We start from the raw sequence: 22,743 nt of genomic DNA on the forward strand, positions 1-22,743 counted from the left end.
CAATGATGAATTTCACCTTTGATTGGAACTATTCTGAACCAGCATCGACTGGTATATTACTACACTCCCTGTCAACGGGGTCTCCTGGAAAACGTCGACACCGGCAACACTACTCGGTTAGCGGTTTATGTGTTTATGTCTTTGACCTTCAGTTATGACTACTAGTCGGTGCATCTTCTTTTCTTCACTGCACTAAAAAACAGATTTTACAACTTAGTGTCCGCAATCTTTCCTGGCTTGTCCAGGACACGTTTTCTTTTTTCTACTGCATTCATCAACTTCTTTCTTGGTCCAAGTTGTATGTTAATGCTCTGCAGGTCTTCATTAGTACATAGGAGAAGAGAATCTAAATCTATTTTTTCTCTCAAAAGTGTGACATGCAACTCAAATAAGCCATGAGATACCAGAAAGACCTGAAGTGGAGAACTTTCTTCTTCCTCATCTAATTCTGTGTCATCTTCATTCCATGTCACATTGTAATCATTCTCACCATCATTCTCAAAGCCATTGTCGGTTTCTGGTGTAAACAATTCGCTGTTGACTTTGAATCCCATATCATCTTCAACTGTGGAGATTTCACCGAAATCGGTGGTAATTCCCGCTGTTAGGTTCCTCCGGAACACCATGTTACCAAGACCAGGACGGTTAAAAATAGACTCCTTTTCTTCTTCTGAAGCCATGACTTCTTCTTCATTTTCATTGAAGACATCTGTGACCTTTGTACGATGCCCACTGCTGTTCTCATCTTTGGCAAACATCACGTTGTTCATTGTGTCTCGATCAAGTGTGTTTTTGTCTTTCTTTTTTAACTTAAGCTGTAATGTGTCCTTTAATCCCTTGGTTAAACTGCCCATGGTAGATGGTGTTGAAAAGCGAGCACCAACAGAGCCTGACAAGGTTCCTTTAGAAGAATTTACTGTACCGGTCTTGTTTCTGTTGTAGTTTTTGTTCATCTGACTCTGATGTTTATCTTGGAGCTTTTCGCACTCCTTGATCTTCCGTTCGGCATCTTTCATAGCTTGCTCTTTTAACCTTACGACCTTCTTAGGATTCAAGGACATTTGTTTGTTGGCTGCTCCATCCAGAATCTTGACACACTCTGTACGTTCTTTCATGACAGCTACATCCAGTGGTGAACGGAGCTGGTTATCTTGTGCAAAAATATTTGCTCCAAAATTAATTAGGAATGCCAGGCAGTTAGTGTGTCCTTTCTCTGCTGCATGATGCAGTGGTGTGTTTCCCCATATATCACTTTTATTTGGATCTCCACTGAAAGACAAAGCGGTAGACAAAAAAATCTGTGAGAATACAGTGATATAAAAGTCTACAGATCTGTAAACTAAAAGGACTGTAACATCCAAAACTGTGTTGAATTGAGTCCAGTAAAAGGGTTTATATTCTGGCCATAGCTATCCCTCTATGCTCTCAGCTATGGGCACATTCAGTGAGTAGTGTCTACTTATTCTTTACCTGCTCTCTGCCATATTGCCATCCTCATTGGACCTTGTCACAACCCTGATGACATAGCAAACATACACAGCCCCTAATTATCTTATACATATATCTTCTTCTCAGGCACACACAGGGGGGTTTCTGGTTCTCCAGAAACCCCTCCCCTCCGTGAAGAATGGGGGCTAAACAGGGCCCCTACATAGCGGCACTGTACTGTACAGCAGCCACCGCGCTGTCAAAGAAGCGTCTGTGTCGGTACAATACAGCACCGCCGTTTCTTCGACAGTGCCGCTGAAATGGAGCTGCTACTCATGCCCGGCCGTATGCACAGTAGCTCTCTCTCTCTATATATTTTTTTTGGGGGGGGACCCCCCTTAAAAATCCTGTATGCACCCCTGCTTCTAACAAGACCACATTATGTTAGGATTATAACATTTAAAAGATTGAAAGGAGAGCTCTTGTAGGAGATAAAGGAATTATAGAGAACATAAATCAGACTGTGACAAGTGTACTGAATGGTGATCTTTCCAGCACCAACTTGAAAACTAGGTCAAGCTTTGTAGCAATGCTATTTTTGTTCATTCAACACTTAAAATTTACATAAGACAAATATGAAGGGATAATAACATAATATACCGTAAGTGTCCCTTTAACTAGCTACCTTGACAAAACATAGATTCTGGCCCCTGTAAGGCTTCTTTTCCTGGCTTTGTTAAGAAATATATGTTTGCAACAACACAATTGTGGAAGATACACAGTATTTAAGACCAATCAAACATATATTTCATTGGCTTGTCCTTTAAAATATCCATTTCATTCAAGGGTGAAACTCTTCAATGAGTGTTACTGGGTCACTTCAGAAGTAATTACCTATAAAACCTGATTTACAATTGTGTTTTAAGCATTTTTGCAAACTGCTATCAGGACCCTCCTGAAAATTGCCCTTTGTTCTGGTTTGAGCAACTTATTTAGCACGGGTTCTGTGAATACTTTTTCTCGCAAAAGAAAATTAAACAAATATGTTTTCTGTTAAATCAGTAATTGTCTGGTGCATAGACAATATCTCTTGTCTCTAGGGAGAATCAACTAAATGTTGATTTTCCAACCTTTTAAAATGTATTACAATCTAAAGACATTACCCAAAAAAGGGATTTCTTTGTCCCAACTCTCTCTAGCAGGTCTATCAAGCAGTGATTTTTAGCGATTTCAATCCATGTAAAACAGGAAAATTTACCAGTGATATTTAAACATTTTGGAGAAGCTCCTATTTATCTTATAGTTGTTTCCAATGAATATTAATTAAATTAATTGGTGAATTGAAATGACTGGAAAAGTTCTGTCTTTGGAATTTTCATTACTAGCCAATATAGATGCTCCAACAGGACATATATCCTTTCTGAAACAGGTTAGTCCATTCAATACAAAAATGAAAATATTTGCAAACAGGCTTGAAGCTTAACTTGATACAATTTCAAATGGCAAATGTTGAGCGTTAACGGCAATCCTCAAATTTTGAGCCTCAAATTTGAATCGTGGTCAGCTGTGGATTGTACAGCAAATATGTTTTTGAACTGGGTCAACATTCTTGAGCATCTTTACTAGCCAAATGGACAAGTTAAGCAATATTCTGAAATTTGGAATCCCTATTGGGGTTGTCAAGTGAATTTCAAATTATCCTGAGTTTTAATTGTGTGTTTCTTGTTCCAAAAGCTCCCAGCAACATTGTTTTTTTTTATCACATCTATAGAGACTTGGCAGTTTCTAGTTGAATAGTTAATATGTGATTTTGATGAATATTGAAAGCTTCCATGGCATTTGCATTATTGAAATAGTAGTAATATTTCAATATTGTGCATAATCAAAGTGTAAACAAATAAAAGAACCCCTTACGTCAAGACTTTCAAATTTGAATATATATTCACGTGGTAAAAAAAAAACAAATTAACATGGCTGTGCATATGGAAATACAAACAAATATACAGGAATATTTTGGGATTCACCTGATAACTCCCAACTATTTGTCCATTCTGTTACTAACTTATTTATCATTAGATGGACCATTCATTTCAATGGTGTTATCAGTGCATCTGTGACAACATTAAAATGAATGGCCCCATTCATTTCAGAGTTTGTATACACATAAACAGTTTTTTGTCTTCATCTTATTGGTTTTGACCTAATGAAGCAACAGAAAGAAAAAAGAAAACGTTTTGGTTATTTCTCCATGGTGCACTTCGTTAAAGTATTTGCTTATATGAGGATTTATATGCTGTAAAAGTCATTGCAGTTGATTACTCTTTGACTTTGATTTTGAATTACTCGTGAATGTATGACATTTTTTTGGTCATTTCCAAAATCAATTTTTTTAAATTGATTGTTCATAGACTCACTGTTCAATACTGAGAAATTGGTATTTCAGTGTTTTTGCAATTTCTGGTAATATTTATGGCGAGAGATTGAAAACTGATGATATATAGGTTTCACAGACCAGACTAACCGGTATGCTTGTCTGTTCAGTTACTTATGATGGCACCAGGTGATGTCCCTTGTGGTGGTGACCGGCGGTGGGGAGACCCACCTTCTTGTACCTCATATGCACGCGTATATATTATAGATGCAGTCACATGACCACTTGAGTCTCTATCAGTGGGGTATTTAAACCTGTTCTGTTCACCACTAGAGCATGTATCTGTGTTCAGGCACAGTTTGCTGACTATTTTGATATCACCTTCTCTGGCTCCCACCTATTGCAATCCTTAGGAATCCTCTCCTGGAATATATTTAATTCATTAGTTTTGGAACTATCTCTGTGTTCTATTTGGATACTTGAAAACTGAACATGCATTTTCTTATGATGCTGTTTTGTTATTCCTTTTGGCATTTATCTGACTCCATATTTCTGGTATTCATTTCTGGTGATCCCTGCCTATGAATTCTGCTCCAGTTAACCAGCAGCAACTGTCATCTTTGCATTTCGTGGCAATCCTGGCATCCCACTAACTACGGACTACACGTGGAACTCATCCCAGGGGCCGTGAACCGCGTGGCACTTGCAGCGAAGCCCATACTCCCCTCCTGGAGTCCCTGGTTATCTCCGGCACCATGTTAGGCTCTGCACTCTGGTTGTGAGTAGTGCCAACCCAAGCTAGTCTCAGGATCCTGAATCCCAGTGTTCTCCTGATGATTTTGCCTTTAATAGATTTAACAATTAGGAAATCAGCCTGTTTCTGCTATATCTAACGCTCTATATGCTTAGATCGAGCTGGATATTGAAGGAATAATAACAACATAGCAGAGTTACGTAGACAACATCAGAAACAACCTTCCCCATGGATCAGGCAATTGTGTTTTGAAAGAGTGAAACATTTTTCGTATTATAACATATATTTAAGGCAAATTAGTTATTTAATATTTGAAATGAAATGAAGGCATATAGAGCAGAGAACATATCCCGTATGGAATTTTTCTCATCAGGAATAAATGGCAACATTTCTTTTGCAGTAGAAAAGATTTCAAACCTGACAGAAATTAATAACAGTAGTAACAGCTTTTAGAAACTGAGTCAGAGGGTAAATTATTAACTTATGGTTGAACGAGTTGATAGAAATTTTAAATATGGAAATGATCTTATTTATGATTATATAGTTAGACTCAGCAGGGTATTTGAAGCAGTGTTGTAGCACTTTTCATGACTGTACTTACTAAAATGATGTACTTTTAGTAGCCAAGCTCCCCCACTTTATGGAAATGGTGATTCCCATACTGACTAGTGGCTATCACTGGATGGACCATATGGACTCATTTCACATAGAAGTACATTGACGCCACAGTCTTCCTGACATCACTACTCTCTGACATGGTGTACCCGGCTCTTTCCTCTAATTAGCTGTCAGTTTATGGCTTCTTGGTTGTCTCCATTCCTCTCCTTATGTCATGACACTGCCTTTGTCACATACAGTCCTGTCCTTACACAATCACAAAAGTGAATAGGTCACTGTCTGCCACAGGATCACCACACTCATCTACTCCTGCTGACCATTCTGATGATCTGGTTGGTTATGCTATGAGCATTCCAACAATCTGACTGGCTGATTGTCACGAACACCCCAGCCTATCTCAGATACAGCAATCTGAACAGCTGGATGTGATTGTGTTACCTTAGTTAATTAACAATGAATACACCTTTTCTGCCACCACAAAGGATTTATTATGGTGTCCTTACATTCACCAGAAGCACTTATTAATGTTTCACACTTAAATCACATACACATGTAGCATGAGCCTCCCTGGGTTTCGTAAGTTCATAAAGAATCACGGAGAAATACGCTAGATTTAATATGTTTAATCTGAAAAATATTTTCAAGGCTTATTTACAAAAATTAATAACAAAGACATACAATATGTTGCACAAATGAGTTTCAGAAAATAAAATAGGAAGTAAAAACAAGAGTCCCTACTTACAAGTTCAGCAATTGGCGTGTGAGGACTACACATTGAGAAAACTAACACATTTCAGTCGTGATAGACCCCATCAAAGAAATGAACACTGTATTACTGATACAAGGGATTTTTAAACCATTTTTTGTTGGCTCTTCACCCCCCACCGTAGGAATGTTATTTTCACCTAAGTTTAATTGATGCCCAAAATGACAAAGGGAATTTTGAAGTAAATTATGGATGTCCTTAGACCTGACATTTTCAGAGGACCTGAGTGCTCACCTCTGCTTGTTCAGCCTGGCTAAGTTTAACTTCTCTGCATACACAAATTACTCATAGATCTTATCTGTCTCTGGGCCTGGCTACTTTCACAAGACCATTGACACTTTCCGAGGTCAGACTCAGGTCACTTAACAAAATACAGTTTGCAATGTTACATAAAATATTTAGAGTGTTATACATAAATTCAACACAAAATAACAATCAATCAGTCATTAGACATACTACATTTCGTCACACTGATAAAGAGGATATGAGGTGGCTAACAGGAAGGGGGGGCCCTCACTGGGGAAAGGGGGCCTCCTTAGCCCAGGCACCTTCATAACCTTAATCCGGCCCTGGGTGTACTTGTGCAAATTGAGGCATTCAGCAGGGCAAAAGCTGAATTTGCACTTTGCCTCTGCCTTTTTGTGCTGTATAAATGACCTGACAAGGCTGCATACACATAGTGATTCTGAGCCTTTGTGGCACTATACCGTTAAATGCATTCAGTACCTTGCTAAGTGCATCTCAGACTGGAAGTCAAGGAGGGCTAATTGTCCTCTATGGAGAAGTACCCATGGAATGTGCCATAGAGCAGTTACACCTTTCCTTGGGTACTTCATAGAGGACAATTAGTACGAATGCAAAATTAGCGTACTCTGGAGGCATTGTGTCCCTAATTATAGATGCTTCCTTCACTTGACCTTGAAATCACTTATGTGTGTGCCCTGAATTTTAATTTGGATTAATATGTTATGGGATCAATGCCATATATATGTAATCGTCTAATAACACTGATTGCATTGCAATTGCTTAATTCTCTGAAAAGAACACTGTTTTAAAGAAACCTTTAACATAGTCCTATACAGTAATTTGTGTTAAGGGGTTATAAAACATAGCCCAGTCATACTTTGATCCATATATGTAGCATTGGGAGAATATTATCCTATATTGCATCTACCACAAATTGCTTTATTGCATGTTATAAATTCACATGGTCTTTAACTAAGAGTAACGTCTTGCATCTGTAATTGAAAGAGTCAGAAATCAGTTTTCATCCATTTTTGACAGAATAACTGGTGTTTTTTCATGTTAAGCATTTTTCTGAGGGAGTGCAGTCTGTTAACCCATTGAATGCTAGGTATTAGGGTGCTAGTTTTTATCATAGGTCACTATTGCTTTGTGGCGAGTTTTACAATGAATCCTTTGGTACTTGGTAGCATAATGTAATGAATGCAGGGTTTGAGTTAGACCGTGAGATGGGAGTGGCTAAAATGACAAATAAATCATGAGTCATGTGTAATGAGAGTGTAGATTTATGATAAATGAAGACCTACATATGGATGAATGCATTTAAACGCCAGACTTGTAGGCTTATACTGTAATTACTTTCAGGGGTTAAAGTTTTCCCTGGCTCGTTCTGGATTTATATCCAAGGCTGACTGGGAGTGGCAAACAAGTGTAGTATCCATGAACAGGTAGTTCTCCCTCTTTTGCTTCAAGAAATCCCTCCATCCTGCCCTGTCACGATATGTATATTGATTATTGTGGTGTTTGTATTATTTATCTAATTTTTAGATGACTAATACGTGGCGCACTAGTTTATGTTTGACCGCAGTATTCTTCCCCCTTCGATCTATGTCTCTCTTAGGGTCCTTTCAGTGAAAGCCCTGGGCAGTGTTTCAGCAAATGTGCCCTTTGAGAACAGAAGGGGTGTAGCAGTGGCGCACGCAGGGGGGGGGGGGGGGGGGGGTTTCTGAGTCTCCAGCAACCCCCCCTGCGCTAACTCAGTGCCCACCATATCGGCACTGTCCTATACAGCAGCTGCGGCGCTGCCAAAGAAGCTGTATTGTATACAGCACCGCCGCGGACGCTGCTTTAGCAGCTTGGCAGTGCCGCGGCTGCTGTATAGGACAGCGCTGCTGAAACGGAGCTGCTGCGCATGTTTTTTTTTGTTTTGGTTGGGGGGGGAGATCCCCCCTGACAATCCTGCGTGCGCCCCTGCGTAGTCTCTTCGACGCCGTAAGTTAGCCCCTGGGATTTCTGGGCATTTGGCCTTCCATATGTTTTGTTGTATAGTATTAGCTTGTTAGTTGAACTTGCATTCCTTTCTTCTCCACAATCATTTATACAATTAAAACTGTGAATCAACCAGTTAATGAACACTACCAGTGAATGAACATTTTCAATTTAATGCATTAAAATGTGATTGAATATACCATCTAGGTAAGTGTTACGGCTACCCCGAATACCGTATAAGCTTTTAGAACAGATGTAGCAGAGGTCTTCACCTATAGCAGCCGCCTTTCCAGTAGACATGGAAATTCTCACAGGTATTTGGATGACCCCAGCACTTACCCTCAGAGTAGTAAAAGCTTACATCAAGGAACAGGTAGTGAGAAGTAGGAGGCTGGAGCGCTACTCAGGGGTGAGCGCAAGATGCAACTAGAGCCAGGCCCGGGATCAAAAGGTCAGAAGCAGAAAGAAAGAGTCTCAATTCGGACCTGAGGTTCAGGGGCTGGCAGCGAACAATGGTAGTCCAGGTAATAGAGCCAAATTGTCAAGGGCAGGCAGCAAATGAGAATGGTACAGATAACAAGCCAAAAGTTCGGGTAACAAGTAATCAAACAGCAGAATACAGATTCAGAGCAGGCATATCAATTGGAAGACAAAGGCAGCTATAACTGGCAGAGAGGCTAAGCCCTCCATGCCTTTTAAACACGGAATGGCTAATCAGAAGAGGGAACAAGGAGTACACCCCTGTGAACACATAGGAGACTGCAATCATGTCCAGCTCTATATTGCCAAAGGTTCTGGCTCACAAACTGTGCAAAATAAAGGTTCTCTGTGTCCATGGGACTGCCAAGGAATATGACAGGACCTTTTGCCTATTACCGTAAATGGACAAACATTCACAGTAATAGTGGCAGTTGCCCTACAACTACCTTACCCATTGATGTTGGCAGAGACTTTCCGCTGTTTAAACAGATCCTCCATGAGCGAGGACACCTTGACAATTAAATCAACGGCCAAAGATCCAGCTTTAATGATCAAGCTTAAGGATAAGGGAGTGCAGAAGTGTTACGCTCTGCTACAAAACCTGGACCGGCATGCAGTTCAGGAGAATAAAGCTCTGCCATCTAAAAGGATGTCGTGTGCGGAGCAGCCAATAGTCGCAATAGCTGGTGACCATGCAAAGGAACCTACCTTGCCTTCAGGAGAGGATATAGATTGGCCTGACTTTCCAGAACTGTTACATTTGCAAAACTTTGAATGTGACCAGTTAAATGATGTGACTTTACAACATGTCTTTATATTGACTAATAACGTTGGTGATATTGCAAAACCTCTCGTGTTGGCAGATTGTATGCCAGTGTATGTTGTCAAAAAGGATGTGTTGTTTCAAATTGCTACTGTAAAGGATAGAAAGGTAAAACAATCAATAGTTCCACAGGTTCATGTACCCTTAGGGGTATATTTACTAAACTGCGGATTTGAAAAGTGGAGATGTTGCCTAAAGCAACCAATAAGATTCTAGCTGTCATTTTGTAGAATGCACTAAATAAATGAAAAAAACACACCAAAATGTCCAGCGCTGGGAATAAACCTTCTGCCCATATACAATCACTCTCTATAAAATACACACTTGAATAAAATGCACAGATTTATTGGAATTTAAATTCCTACAGTAAATAACACAACTCCCAACTGGAGGGCTTATATACAAAATGCAGACAACGGTATATGAAATATACAAATATAAATATCATATACCGTTGTCTACATTTTGTATATAAGCCCCCCTAGTTGGGAGTTGTGTTATTTACTGTAGGAATTTAAATTCCAATAAATATGTGCATTTTATTCAAGTGTGTATTTTATAGAGAGTGATTGTATATGGGCAGAAGGTTTATTCCCAGCGCTGGACATTTTGGTGTGTTTTTTTCTGTATCTTACACGGCTCGATGAACCGTGGTCTAAGCTGCAGGGTTACCCAGAGAATATTCCCTTAAAGAGGGTTATCTGCTGACTACAAGCGCCGAGGTTGTTCCCTAGGGAATTGTTTGTGTACTAAATAAATGAAAGCTAGGATCTGATTGGTTGCTATAGGCAACATCTCCACTTTTCCAAACCCGCAGTTTAGTAAATCTAGCCCTTAGTGTTAAAAACTACACACTTCGTGGCGAACACTTAGGGGAAGATAGAACTAGAGAAAAAGTTCTATGCAGGTTTTACTGGCCTGGAGTCCACATAGCCATGAAAATACTTTGCAGGGCTTGTTCAATACGACAGAAAACCTATCCCACTGTCACAGTGCAGCCACAGTTGGAAAGGGATTGCAAGTGTCCTTTTTTTGAAATTAGGAGTACATGAGTTAAGAGAGAAAGAAGACAAGGGGCTAGATTTACTAAACTGCGGGTTTGAAGAATTGGAGATGTTGCCTATAGCAACCAATCAGATTCTAGCTTTCATTTTGTAGAATGCACTAAATAAATGATAGATAGAATCTGATTGGTTGCTATAGGCAACATCTCCAGTTTTTCAAACCCGCCGATTAGTAAATATACCCAAAGGTGTTTCAAAATAGCGTTCTCAAGTGTCAACAAGATAGGGTCCCCTTTTGTTTGCTGGAAGGTGTAGTTGTGAAGATGCTAAAATGACCACAGAATCTACCTTGCCTCGAGCCTTAAAACATCTGGTGAACAAAATGATATGGAGGAATAGGGATGTCTTTGCTTTCATTCCAGAGTTTATCACTTTAAGTGAACTCGAGGTTGTGACTTTGTTGAGAGAGAACAGAATTGTTTGTATCAATGATGAGTTTAAACAGTTAGTCAAAGACTATCAGTGCAGCGTTGGTCCAGTGCTCCAGGTTTACCAAATGGTAGTGAAACTATCTGGTAGTAGGTATTTGACTACTGTGAGTTTATTCAGTGGGCAGGTGTCAGTGTCCCATGATTTGACAACACTTTGGGGGCTACAGTCCCAAGGTCAAATGTTATTTTCAGAAATTACGTGAACAACTTGCTGAGGCCCCTTACAGCCTATCCATCTGTTCACTTAGATGACATTTTGATTTATTATTCTTCTTCTTTATTTATATGGCGCCACAAGGTATCTGCAGCGCCGTCCAAAATACAGATTAACAGTACAGACAGTATACCAGGGTGTCACAGTACAGGGTAAAACAATTATACAATGATCGCCGCCTCTCCTCCACTCTTATCACCTCTTCCTACTCCAGAATCCAAGACTTTTCCCGTGCGGCCTCCCTTCACTGGAATGACCTCCCTCGCTCCATCCGTCTCTCCTAATCTGTGCTCCTTCAAACGTGCACTCAAAACTAACCTGTTTCTCAAAGCCTACCAACCATTCACTTAACCCCCTCATCCTCTCCGCTCATTCTCCCCTTTCTCCTCCCCGCCCCACTCTTCTTTCCCCCATGCCTCAACTGGCTCCCCTTGTGCCTGTTCTGTTTACCCTCCCTTAGGACGTAAGCTCGTATGAGCAGGGCCCTCTTCCCTCTTGTCTCCATACCTGTTCTTCTGCTCCGTCTTTATTGCATTAGCCTGCCTGGAGTTTCTGAAGTATTGGTATTTTTTGTTTATTGTTCTGTACTGTTTCACCTTGTATAGTCTACTGTTTGTACGGTGTACGGCGCTGCAGAAATCTTGTGGCGCCTAACAAATAAATGATGATAATAATAATTATAACCAAGACTTCTATCTGTGAATAAAATAGGTACAGTGGAGTAGGAGAGGAAGAAATGGTATTGAGACAAAAGGAAAGAATGCCCTACTCATAGGAGCTTACAAACTAAGGGACGGGGACACAGAAAGCAGGCACAAGAGGAGTCAGTAGAAAGGAACAAGTGCATGAGGATAGAGAGAGTGGAAGGAAAGGAGAGCAAGGAAGAAGAAGGTTAAGTGGATGGAGGTAGGCACTGAGGAACAGATGGGTTTTGAGAGCCCGTTTGAAGGAGCCAAAATTAGGGGACAGACGGATGGAAGGAGGCAGGTTGTTCAAGTAGAGGGGGGCAGCGCAGGAGAAGTCTTGAATTCTGGCTTGGGATGAGGTGATCAGTGTGGAGGAAAGGCGTCAGTCATTGGCCGATCTCAGGGAACCAGCGGCAGTGTGGATGGAGGGGAGGTTAGAGATGTAAGGGGCAGTGGAGTGGGAGAAGGCCTTGTAAGTGACAGTAAGAAGTTTAAAGAGGATTCTGTAGGGGAAAGCGAGCCAAAGTAGGGCAAGGTAGAAAGAAAGATAAGTCTCACCGACATATTAAGAATAGAGCCTATGGAAGCGAGATGAGAGAGGGGGAGGTTGCAGTAATCAAGTCGGGAAATGATGAGAGTGTGGATGATAGTTTTGGCAGCATCCTGAGAGAGGAAGGGCCGGATGTGGGTAATATTCCGAAGTTGGAAGCGACAGGATTGGGCAAGAGAGTGAATGTGGAGGACAAAAGAGAGGGAGGAGTCAAGCGGATTTGGGGAACAGCAGAGATGGTGGTGGTGTTAACGGTGATGGTTAAATCAAGGTGGGGTGAGAATTTAGAAGGAGGGAAAACGATGAGTTCAGTATTAGCAATGTTGATTTTGAGAAAACGTGAAGACAAGAAGAAGCGGTTGGCAATGTAAGAGGTGAACCAGGTGAGGACAGAGGCAGAGAGGCTGTGAGAAGAAAGGGTCTGCAGAAGAACGGGGTGGTCTACGGAGTCAAAGGCCGCAGAGAGTTCTAAGAGAATCAGCAGGGAGAAATCGCCCCTGGCTTTGGCCAAGAGGAGGTCATTAGTAACTTTGGCCAGGGTAGTTTCAGTGGAGTTGAAGGGGCGGAATCCGGATTGGAGGGGGTCTAGGAGGGAGTTAGCAGAGATGGTGACTAGAGAGGCGGTTGCAGACAATCTGCTTGAGTAATTTGTAGGCGAAGGGGAGAAGTAATATGGGGCAGTAGTTAACTAGAGAGGTGGGGTCAAGGTTGGGTTTCTTAAAAATGGGGGAGAGAAGGATGTGTTTGAAGGAGGAGGGGACAATGCCAGAGTAGAGAAACAGATTAAGGAGGTGCGCAAGGTAGGAATAGACTGTGGGGGAAACTGAGCGAAGGAGGTGAGAAGGGATAGGATCAAGTTGGCAGGTGAATGGGGAGAAGCAAAATGAGAGGGTGAACTTCATCACCCGATGTGGAGAGGATGGAGCACCAGAGTTGGTTATTGGAGGAAGATGGAACGATGACTGTGGCTGGAGCAAGTCAAGAGAAGGAGATGTCCAGTCTGATAGCCTCAATTTTAGGGGAGAAAAAGGATGCAATGTTGGTGGCAGAGAGGGAGAGCGGGATGGGGGGTTAAATGTGGCAAAGAGGTGGTGGGGATTGGGGATTGGGAAAAGATGAGGTACTTGAAGAAGAATTGTTTAGCAAGGGAAAGGGCAGAACAGTAAGAGGAGAGAATGAACTTAAAGTAAAGGAAATCAGAGAGGGAGCGAGATATCCTCCAGAGACGTTCAGCAGCTTGAGTGCACTTAAGGAGGAAGTGGGTAAATTTAGAGTGCCAAGGTTGGGATAGCCGATGGTGACAGTTGACAAAAGAGGCTGGGGCAAGGGCATCCAGAGCAAAGGTGAGGGAGAGGTTGTAAAGAGAGGTCACCTGGTCAGGGCAGACTAGGGTAGGAAGTGGGGAGAGAAGAGTGTCAAAAGAAGAGGAGAAGGAAGAAGGGTCCAGAGCCTCAAGGTTGCTCCTAGAGAGGGTGGATTTAGGCAGGGGGAGGTTCAGGGGAGGATGAGAGAGTGAGGGGGAGGAAGTGGTGGTCAGAGAGAGGGAAGGGGGAGTTAGAGAAGTCAGAGAGAGCACAAAAATGAAAGAAGACAAGGTCGAGTAAGTGCCCAAGGTAGTGGGTGGGGGATGAGGTCCACTGAGTGAGTGAGTGATGCTAAAGGAGGAGGAAAGGGCAAGAAGTTTATGGAGGCGGGGTTAGTGGGATTGTCTATGGGCATGTTAAAGTAAGTATGATCAATGGGGGTTCAGAGGAAAGGAAGTGGGGAAGCCAGGCTGCAAAGTTTTCAAGAAAAAGGGAAGTGGTGCCAGGTGGGCGGTAAATAACGACGAAATGGATGATGATGTGGGAGAAGAGACGGATAGAGGGAACCTCAAAAGAGGAGAAAGTGAGGGAAGGCATGGTGGGAATGACCCGGAAAGTGCAGTTAGGGGAGAGGAGAAGGCCCACACCACCTCCTGGATGGTCATCCGGTCTGGAGGAGTGGGTGAAGGAGAGGCCTTCATGGGAAAGAGCGGCAGGGGAGGCAGTGTCAGTGGGTGAGAGCCAGGTTTCAGTGATAGCAAGGAGGTTGAGAGAATAGGAGATGAAGAGGTCATGACTAGTAGACAGCTTTATACTCCAAACTGGGAGTCACACTTAAAGTGAAGGCAGTCTTACCTTCTTTAAGGTCGACAGGGTTAAAAGCAAATCCAGAGCAATGTGTGTTGAAATGAAATGAAATAAACCAAACATTTGGAACATGCCATTGGAAGAGTTAAGTTAAACCACAGTTAAATAAAATAAAACAGAAGTCTTCTCTGTAAAATGGCCATCACACAAATTATGAAGGGTTTAAATCAAAGATTTATCCTGCCATATTTCTTAACGCAGTCACCATAGATTAATATGGAGACTGTGAAGTTCAGCAATTCATTAAGGTTTGAAAAGCTTTGCATTTACAGCAAGGTAATGCCATCTCAGGACGGCGTTACTGGTCATTTTCTATGGGATCCAGTTGAAGCCTCTCCGGCTTCACTAGATCCCTAACCCGTGAAAGGTCTATGCGCATAGCATGTCCTCCAAACACTGCCAGTGCTGGGGTGCCGGTGAATAGTAAAAACAGTTCATGCTGGAGGGGAAGCTTCCCATGGGCTCCTAGAGCAGCCCTGGCATGTTAAATTATAGCGGTGCTTCATTGTGCATCACTGCATTGCAGCAGCGATGCACTCTGTTTAAATAAATAGACCCCCTACTAAAGTCAGCAATTTTCAGTTATAGGTGGCTGAAGACAGGTCAGATTGTAGAGCTTTCTCATTTCCAGTAAAATTGGCTTGTTAAAAATAACTTGAGTTAGACATGAACTCCTGTGGGATTATCCTTAAAAATAATTCCTGCTTCCAGACATTCAGGTCTGGGGAATGTTTTGTGCAGTTATACCTTTTGTCTGAAGAATGCTGTGAGCTATGAAAACAACATTTTATAGAATAGTAATTCCTCTTGCAAATGAATTCACCTGAACTAGATAGTAAATAATCTTAGTCTGTTGCAAGGTGGTAAAATGGTTTTATCCTCTGTAAAATACTATTGTGAAATGAGAAAATTTGCAAGGGAAATGCGTGCAACACACTGAGCTGTCGCTATGTTACAATTGTCATAAACAATTCATTTCCTTGTCCTGCTGATTATGGGATATTATGTCAAAGACTCTTGTGTGATTTATGGGACTAAGTTACTGACATTATTACAAAATGCCGGGAGCTAAAATAAAATTATTCTTGTCAAACATTTGCAGATGGAGAATCCAGTATCTCTGTCACCAATATTAGCTTTGCAGCATTGCTGCTTGCTCAGAGTTTGGAAAATATTTTAATATATAAGTAATTAAGATGTTATCATGATGTCCTAATCATATTGATGGAATTTGCATTTCTGGTAATGCAAATAGTTACATTGTATGCATACTGATTGCCATTTTTTATTTAACAACATGATGAGACACATATGGGCGATTCTCATATATTTATAGAAATATTTTATATTTAACAATAACCCATACATGCTTCCATTCTGCTGACCAATAACCCATACATGCTTCCATTCTGCTTTCCAATGACCCATACATACTTCCATTCTGCTCTCCAATGACCCATACATACTTCCATTCTTCCGACCGATAACCCATACATGCTTCCATTCTGCTTTCCAATGACCCATACATACTTCCATTCTGCTCTCCAATGTCCCATACATGCTTCCATTCTTCCGACCAATAACCCATACATGCTTCCATTCTACTGCCCAATAACCCATACATGCTTCCCTTCTGCTGCCCAATAGCCCATACATGCTTCCATTCTGCTGACCAATAACCCATACATGCTTCCATTCTGCAGACCAATAGCCCATACATGCTTCCATTCTACTGACCAATAGCCCATACATGCTTCCATTCTGCTCTCCAATGACCCATACATGCTTCCATTCTGCTCTCCAACAACCAATATATGCTTACATTCTGCTAACAAATAGCCTTACATGCTTCCATTCTTCCGACCAATTATTCATACATGCTGCCGTTCTGCTGACCAATGGAGTGTTTTAGACCTAACCAACTGTAAATCACAGAGTGTACGAGCCACAAAACCATCTATCCCAATCAACATGGGAGGGTTGGTAGATTTATCAAATATTATAAAAAGGTTTGCTAGTGGAGGGTCATAGTAACCAATCAGATACTAGCTATAATTTTATAGCATGTACTAGAATTCAGGGTTTCTCAAACCCAGTCCTTAGGTACCCCTAACAGTGCATATATACCATGTCCTTGCTTGAGCACAGCTCTATTCATTACTGACTGACATTGTAAAAGATCTACAGGTGGTGATGGTGTATACCTACACTGTTAGTGCTCCCCGAGGACTGGATTGGAGAAACAGTGTGTAACTCAGTGATGGGCAACTTGTACACTTTGGGGACTGCATGGTGAGACTCTCTAAACTTCAAAAGGGCCGCTTATTACCCTTAATCTCAGTAATATGTACTAATAATAAGGAATAAGTAAGATTTTTTTTGTACCAAAAAGGAGCAAAAAAACCCCCAAGTTACCCTTAATGATATAAATCAGCAGTTAAATAAAACTACAGCTATTAATAAATGAAGTTAATTAGTGATATTTGTTCCCTTTGTAAATAAAAATAATGTACAATTTTTCAAAATTTATTTTAGCAAAATTTCCCCCTTTTGACATTAATTCTTATGATACATTTAGTTGGGTGTCACAGATATAAAATGGCTAAAAACTACCGAACGATGCTAGATAGAAATTTAAAAGTATTGGATGCAGGATGGCACGATCAACACAATAAATTAGTTGCATTTAAAATCAAGCATTTAAAATCAATATAAATATCAAAATAAAATCTAAGCCTATTTCCAGGTTTAATTGTAGCCCTAACTTTAGACCTAAACATTAGTACAAGCAAATCATCACACAGCAAAATTGGATTACTGAAAGTATGCATAAATTATGATTTATGGCATATTATTTTTTTTGCTCACTTCATTTCTGATAACCTCCCCACACTTCTGGAGGATTTTAATATTCCAGTTTACACCTCCAACAGTACTACTCCTCACACTCACCTACACCTATGAACTTTCCCAATGGACATCGTCTTGCACCCTTCGCGATGGTCACTCCCTCGACCTGATCAGCCTCTTTCTGAACACAATCTCCTCTGCTTCTCCCTCTCCCTTCTACCTTTCCTCCCCTGACTTCTCATCCTCTTTCCTATCCCGTGTGTCCAACTGCCATCTCCACCTGGATGACCCAACACTTCCGCAAACTTAACATGTTCAAATCGGAGCTTATCTTCTTTCCCCCTGCTAACATCTCTACCCCTTCTCACATCTCCTTCACAGTCAAAAACATTACTCTCCCTTGTTCCCCATGCTCGCTGCCTCTGTATTATCCTTGACTCTGCCCTTAGCTTTACCGCTTACATCCAATTGCTCACAGAGTCCTGCCCACCTCTGCAACATTGCCAAACTACACCCCTTCCTCATTTAACAAAACTGTAATCATGATCCACTTGCTCATTTTTTCCCAACCTTGACCATTGTAACTTACTAACTGGCCTTTCCCTTCTTCAATCCATCATGAATGCTGTGGCTAGGCTTATCCTCCTCTCCAGCTGCTCCCTTCTCTTGCTCCCTATTGTCTCAAGAATTAAGTTTAAACTGCTCACCCTCACCTACAAGTCCATCACCAATGCTTCCCCTCCATATGTCTCTAACCTCATCACTAGATACATCCCAGGACTTCCAGTCCGTTCCAACTTTGACCTTCTACCCCCCCCCTTATAATCTCCTCCCACTCAAGACTTTTCTCACCACTTAAGAAACACCTTGCCTACCAGACTGTCCCTCAACCTTCAATTGATTCCTCAAAACTCACCTTTTCATGCATCTCTACCCTGCCCTTAAACCCTCACGTCCACTCGCTCTGCCTCATTCGTTCACCACATTCATTTTTGACCCATATGTATCTACTGTCTCTTGTGACCTCTTTGCTTTAGAATGTACGCTCTCATATTAGTGACTGATTTTTAAAAAACATTATCTCCAGATTCAACTCATAAAAGGTAATTTAACAAAAGTATAAAGTACACAAATCAAATGCTTTTTTGTAATGTCTCGCACCATCATTTGAACAAATTCTCCTTGTATTGCACGGAAGTTCATGGACTTCAGGCCAGATGGCATAGTTTGCGTGAGTGCAAAATGTTTCTTGGACATGGTAGCGCAGATCATGGTTGTTCCTTGCTAAATACACATTAGCCACACCAATTGCGCCTATTTTTGCACTGTAGTGCCGAAACAAGATTTCATTTTGAGGGACAGTTTCATTTCGTCTTGTCTCGCCTCTGATATCCACCTCTCACTCCTGCCTGCAAGACTTCTCCCATGCTGCTCCACACTTATGGAATTCCCTACCATGCTCAACCAGACTTTCCCACAGCCTTCAAATATTTAAAAGCTCTTTGAAAACACATCTCTTATTTAGAAGTGACCTTAATACACCCTCACAACTATCCCAATTTCCACTCTGAGCCACACTAGCGCCTCTTGTTTCAGCTGTGTCCTCTTCCACTTAGAATGTAAGCTCTCTTATGAGCAAGGTCCTCCATACCCTTTGTTTTCATGTCTGCATTTATTTTGTCTACATTGTATGTCCCTGTTTTATGTATGTACTGTTTTCCCTACTGAACGGTACTACGGAGCACTGTGGCGCTTTACAAATCTACGATAATAATAATAATAATTTAAATACAGTAAGCTAAATAGGTGGAGACAGTGGCGGAACTACCATTGGTGCGGCAGGTTCAGAGCATCGGGGCCCATGGAGATAATGGGGCCCATTACATGGCAGTTACAGAGGGTCAGGGGGCCCTGGTTCAATCCTCCCTGCCTCCCTGCACCGGGGCTCACAGCTCGCTAGTTGGTACATATACAGGAGCATTTATGGGGCACATTGGCCAAATGTAAAATAAATATTCAAACAAAAGTTAGTCCTGTCAATAAGACAGCCCTAATGACACCCCAAAAAATCTTTTTTAGAAAAAAGTATTCTGTACTTGATCTGATGTAGTCCAGCACCCACAAACAAAGACCGGGAATCCTTGTATATAACAGAGGCAACCTCTGTCACAACTGCTATTCTGGAACCACTTGTGTCTGCATGCTGGGACTTGTAGTCCAACAAAGGTTAGAGAGCCAAGTCTGCCAATTGTATTGGGTAACATGTGGCTTTCCAGCTGTTGTGGAATTATAGGCCCTGCCATCAGGTGCGGAACAGCAATGTTTTACAGGAGTGGGGGAGAAGTGATGAGCACAGGAAATTATATGTAATTTGAATACAATTGTTTTAGCAAAGCACCCCCTGTTTCTTTTCAGAAGCACAGTCCATAAAGTGAATTGGGCAATGTTCATGAAGAAAAGCAGGATAGGAAGAGGGTCAGAAATAGATCTCATACAAAAGTAACATGTCTGTGTGGAAGAAATAATGAGAATTGAATATTGTTGTAGGTGAGTTAAGGCCCTGAACACTGTGTGAGATTGTTTTGTACATTTTTTAAGATGAGCCATCATGTCTCTGACAGGCAGGGACATTGTAGCAGACAAAATGTACTCATCGGTCCTCGTGTTTCCCTCTTGGGATTCCCTGTACTGTTCATACTAGATACCTGATGAACCTGTGTTTAGGAAGGCTTCCGTCTGCAGTTGCCCAGAGAGATAATCTCCATGAATCATTGGGGATGGAGGAGATAAAAGAAATTGGCGGGGGGGAATAAAAAAAAAAAATTCATAATAGAAGACAAAATATATAAACAGAAAAAGACAGATGAAGAAAAAGGAAATGAAAATTATTTTCACGATAATACTGATGGGTCGACTGGGAAACTCTGGTAAGTCATCCAAGGACAACAAGAAGTAGACATGTTGGCCCTTCTGGGACCTATGTAGCCTTAATAAAGAAGCTGAAGTCAAAGTAATAAGGTAAGGTAGAAAGAGAGGAAACAAAGGGAGAGTAGGAATAGAAAAAAATAACATAAACCTGCGTATTAACTGCTATAAAGCTAATAGACAAGCACCTGCTTGTCCATGTCCTATACAGTTGAGACAGCAAAGTTCACAGAGAGCAAACAGCAAAGATAAGAGGACAAAATACTGTTGTTTAGTTTACCATGACATAGCAAGTCTTATTTTGTGTGTCATCATAGAAAGATTACTTGTTAACAATTTGAACATTAATTGTGCATTATTAAATAACATTACTTTGTGAAATTGTACATATGTTTTCTTGTTCTGTATAGTGAAAGTGCACATATGGGTTAATCCATCATGGACGATATGTTTGGTTCTCTAGATCAGTGCTTGACCCTTCTTAAGCTGGGAAATCAATTGTCAGTGCAACATTGCTCTGGAACCCCAAAAGAGGTAGGCCACAATAGAATGTATTGCGCATCTGATAATCAGACCTCAAAAACAGGTTCCGGGACCCCACTTTTGGTAATGACCCACAGGTTCCTCAACTCTAGATCACAAAAACCAGATATCAATCACATTGTAGTTTTTCTTTACAGAACTAATAAAAGGTGGGATCCCATTGTCTACTTACCCTCTGTGACACACAAGTTCCAGGACATCCAGATGCCCATGATAAGCTGCTAATAGAGTGGGTGTCATTCCATCACCATCTGTGCTATTAATATCCTTTTTAGTGGCTTCTTTCAAAATATCCAAATAGCCATCTTTGGCAGCCTGGTGATACCTGGTGGACATTCTCACCTCCTCCCTGTACGCAGCAGGACTGTTATACAAGATCCGGGTCTTTGCAGTAATAGGTTTCTAGACCAAGATCATAAAGCTGGTTAATTAATTATTACACTCTGGGATGGCTCATTTACTGCAGTCGGATTGGGTTCAAAGTCCCTAGAAAATACTTCAGTGCAGGGAGGAAACCTTAGGAACTGCATTATATGTTATATTGAGAAAAGGTGCCTTGTGGGTCATCTGCTATATGATAAGATGGCTTAAAGTCCTTTATCTAGTATCAGTAACTAAACTTGTAGGGGCTGGTATGAATCATTTGACTTTCAGTCCGATCTATACACTTAACTCTACATAGCAGTGCAAGTTAGATAATGAAAACAAGATCTAATTGGTTGCTTTGGTTTTAGTGCAAATTTGCACCTTTAGACAATATTAGTAATTAATCTTTATTGTCAGGGACACATTTTAAAAATCTGCAGTAGTTCATGATAGTCAATAATAGGTTTTTAAAATAGTTTGTAATGTCATATGGTCAGGTGAAGCATACAACCCATGTATTGCATTTCTATATAACTGCCCAGCAGCAACATTTCCTTAATATGTTCTCTAATATTATATATCCACCCAAATAATCATATTTTCAACACAATAATTGGCTTTGCTTAAGACACACATGAATGTTGCAGCACACAGTAATCAGTATATACAGTGGTGCGAGATGCTTGCTGTATGAATTGTGTTCCATACTGACGTGGCATCACTATAAATCTCCAGCTTTGTGGAAAGTGATTGAAGATAAATGGACGGACAGAGTTTCCCAGCAGAGGGAGCTGCGGCACAATCTGTGTCATGACTTATAGTAAGGAAGGTTGAGGGGGACATTAGCATATACTAAAGGGAAATGTCTAATAAGGACATTCCTGCCCAGAGGCAAACACAGGATTTGTAGAAAGGTGTTTCCATGCCACACCACCAGTGGGCGTGACCAGCATGCTTCGGGGCGGTGCTATAATTTTGGACAATGCTTGGCTGCTCTCCAACTCTTCCTATCCCCATCATATACATGGGCAATGCTGCGTGCGCTACTATTAGGGGCACACAGCTCTCCCTTTTCGAGCAGAGCTGTGTGAAGCGGGACATAACTCCCAACTGTCCCTACAGTCAGGATAAAGTCCTGACTTAGTGTGTCAGAACAGTTGACAGACTGTCCTGCTATCTCCTACCTGTTCTTGCTGCTTTCAATACATGTTGGGGAGAGATGGCTGTGAACAGGGCAGACAGAAACGATCTGCACACAAGCTGCAAAGTGGCTGGTCACAGGTCAGAGTCCAGCCACCTCAAACATACAGTACCCCAGGCTGGGAGGGGGGTTTCCAGGCTCTAGGAAAACCTCCTCGGTTTGCCTATGCTGCCACAGTGCAAAATAATTCATTGTGTGCTCCGGCCCTGCCCTGTGTATTGCACTTACGTGGCTAAAACTCCATGCATATGCAGATTGAAAACTTCATCT

The 22,743-nt window shown here is 41.3% G+C and overlaps 1 protein-coding gene across 1 annotated transcript; it reads right to left on the reverse strand.

The window, feature by feature from the left end:
* Positions 1-206: 206 nt before the first annotated feature.
* Positions 207-21,242, reverse strand: ANKS4B (ankyrin repeat and sterile alpha motif domain containing 4B). Its single transcript, XM_075181495.1, has 2 exons — positions 21,079-21,242; positions 207-1,269 (listed from the first exon to the last, which is right to left on the reverse strand). Exons 1-2 carry the CDS (start codon positions 21,240-21,242, stop codon positions 207-209), a joined length of 1,227 nt encoding a protein of 408 aa, XP_075037596.1.
* Between the last annotated feature and the right edge of the window lie 1,501 nt (positions 21,243-22,743).

This window comes from Mixophyes fleayi, chromosome 7 (assembly GCF_038048845.1).
Source record: "Mixophyes fleayi isolate aMixFle1 chromosome 7, aMixFle1.hap1, whole genome shotgun sequence".
Lineage (NCBI taxonomy): Eukaryota > Metazoa > Chordata > Amphibia > Anura > Limnodynastidae > Mixophyes > Mixophyes fleayi.

What these genes read in the sequence shown, in the direction of transcription:
- ANKS4B (XM_075181495.1), bottom strand. Translation starts at nt 21,242, where the DNA reads ATGTCCACCAGGTATCACCAGGCTGCCAAAGATGGCTATTTGGATATT. An exon ending in GAACTTGTGTGTCACAGAGG is followed by an intron (nt 1,270 to 21,078) that starts GTAAGTAGACAA and finishes TTTGTCTTTCAG; the next exon opens with TGGAGATCCAAATAAAAGTG.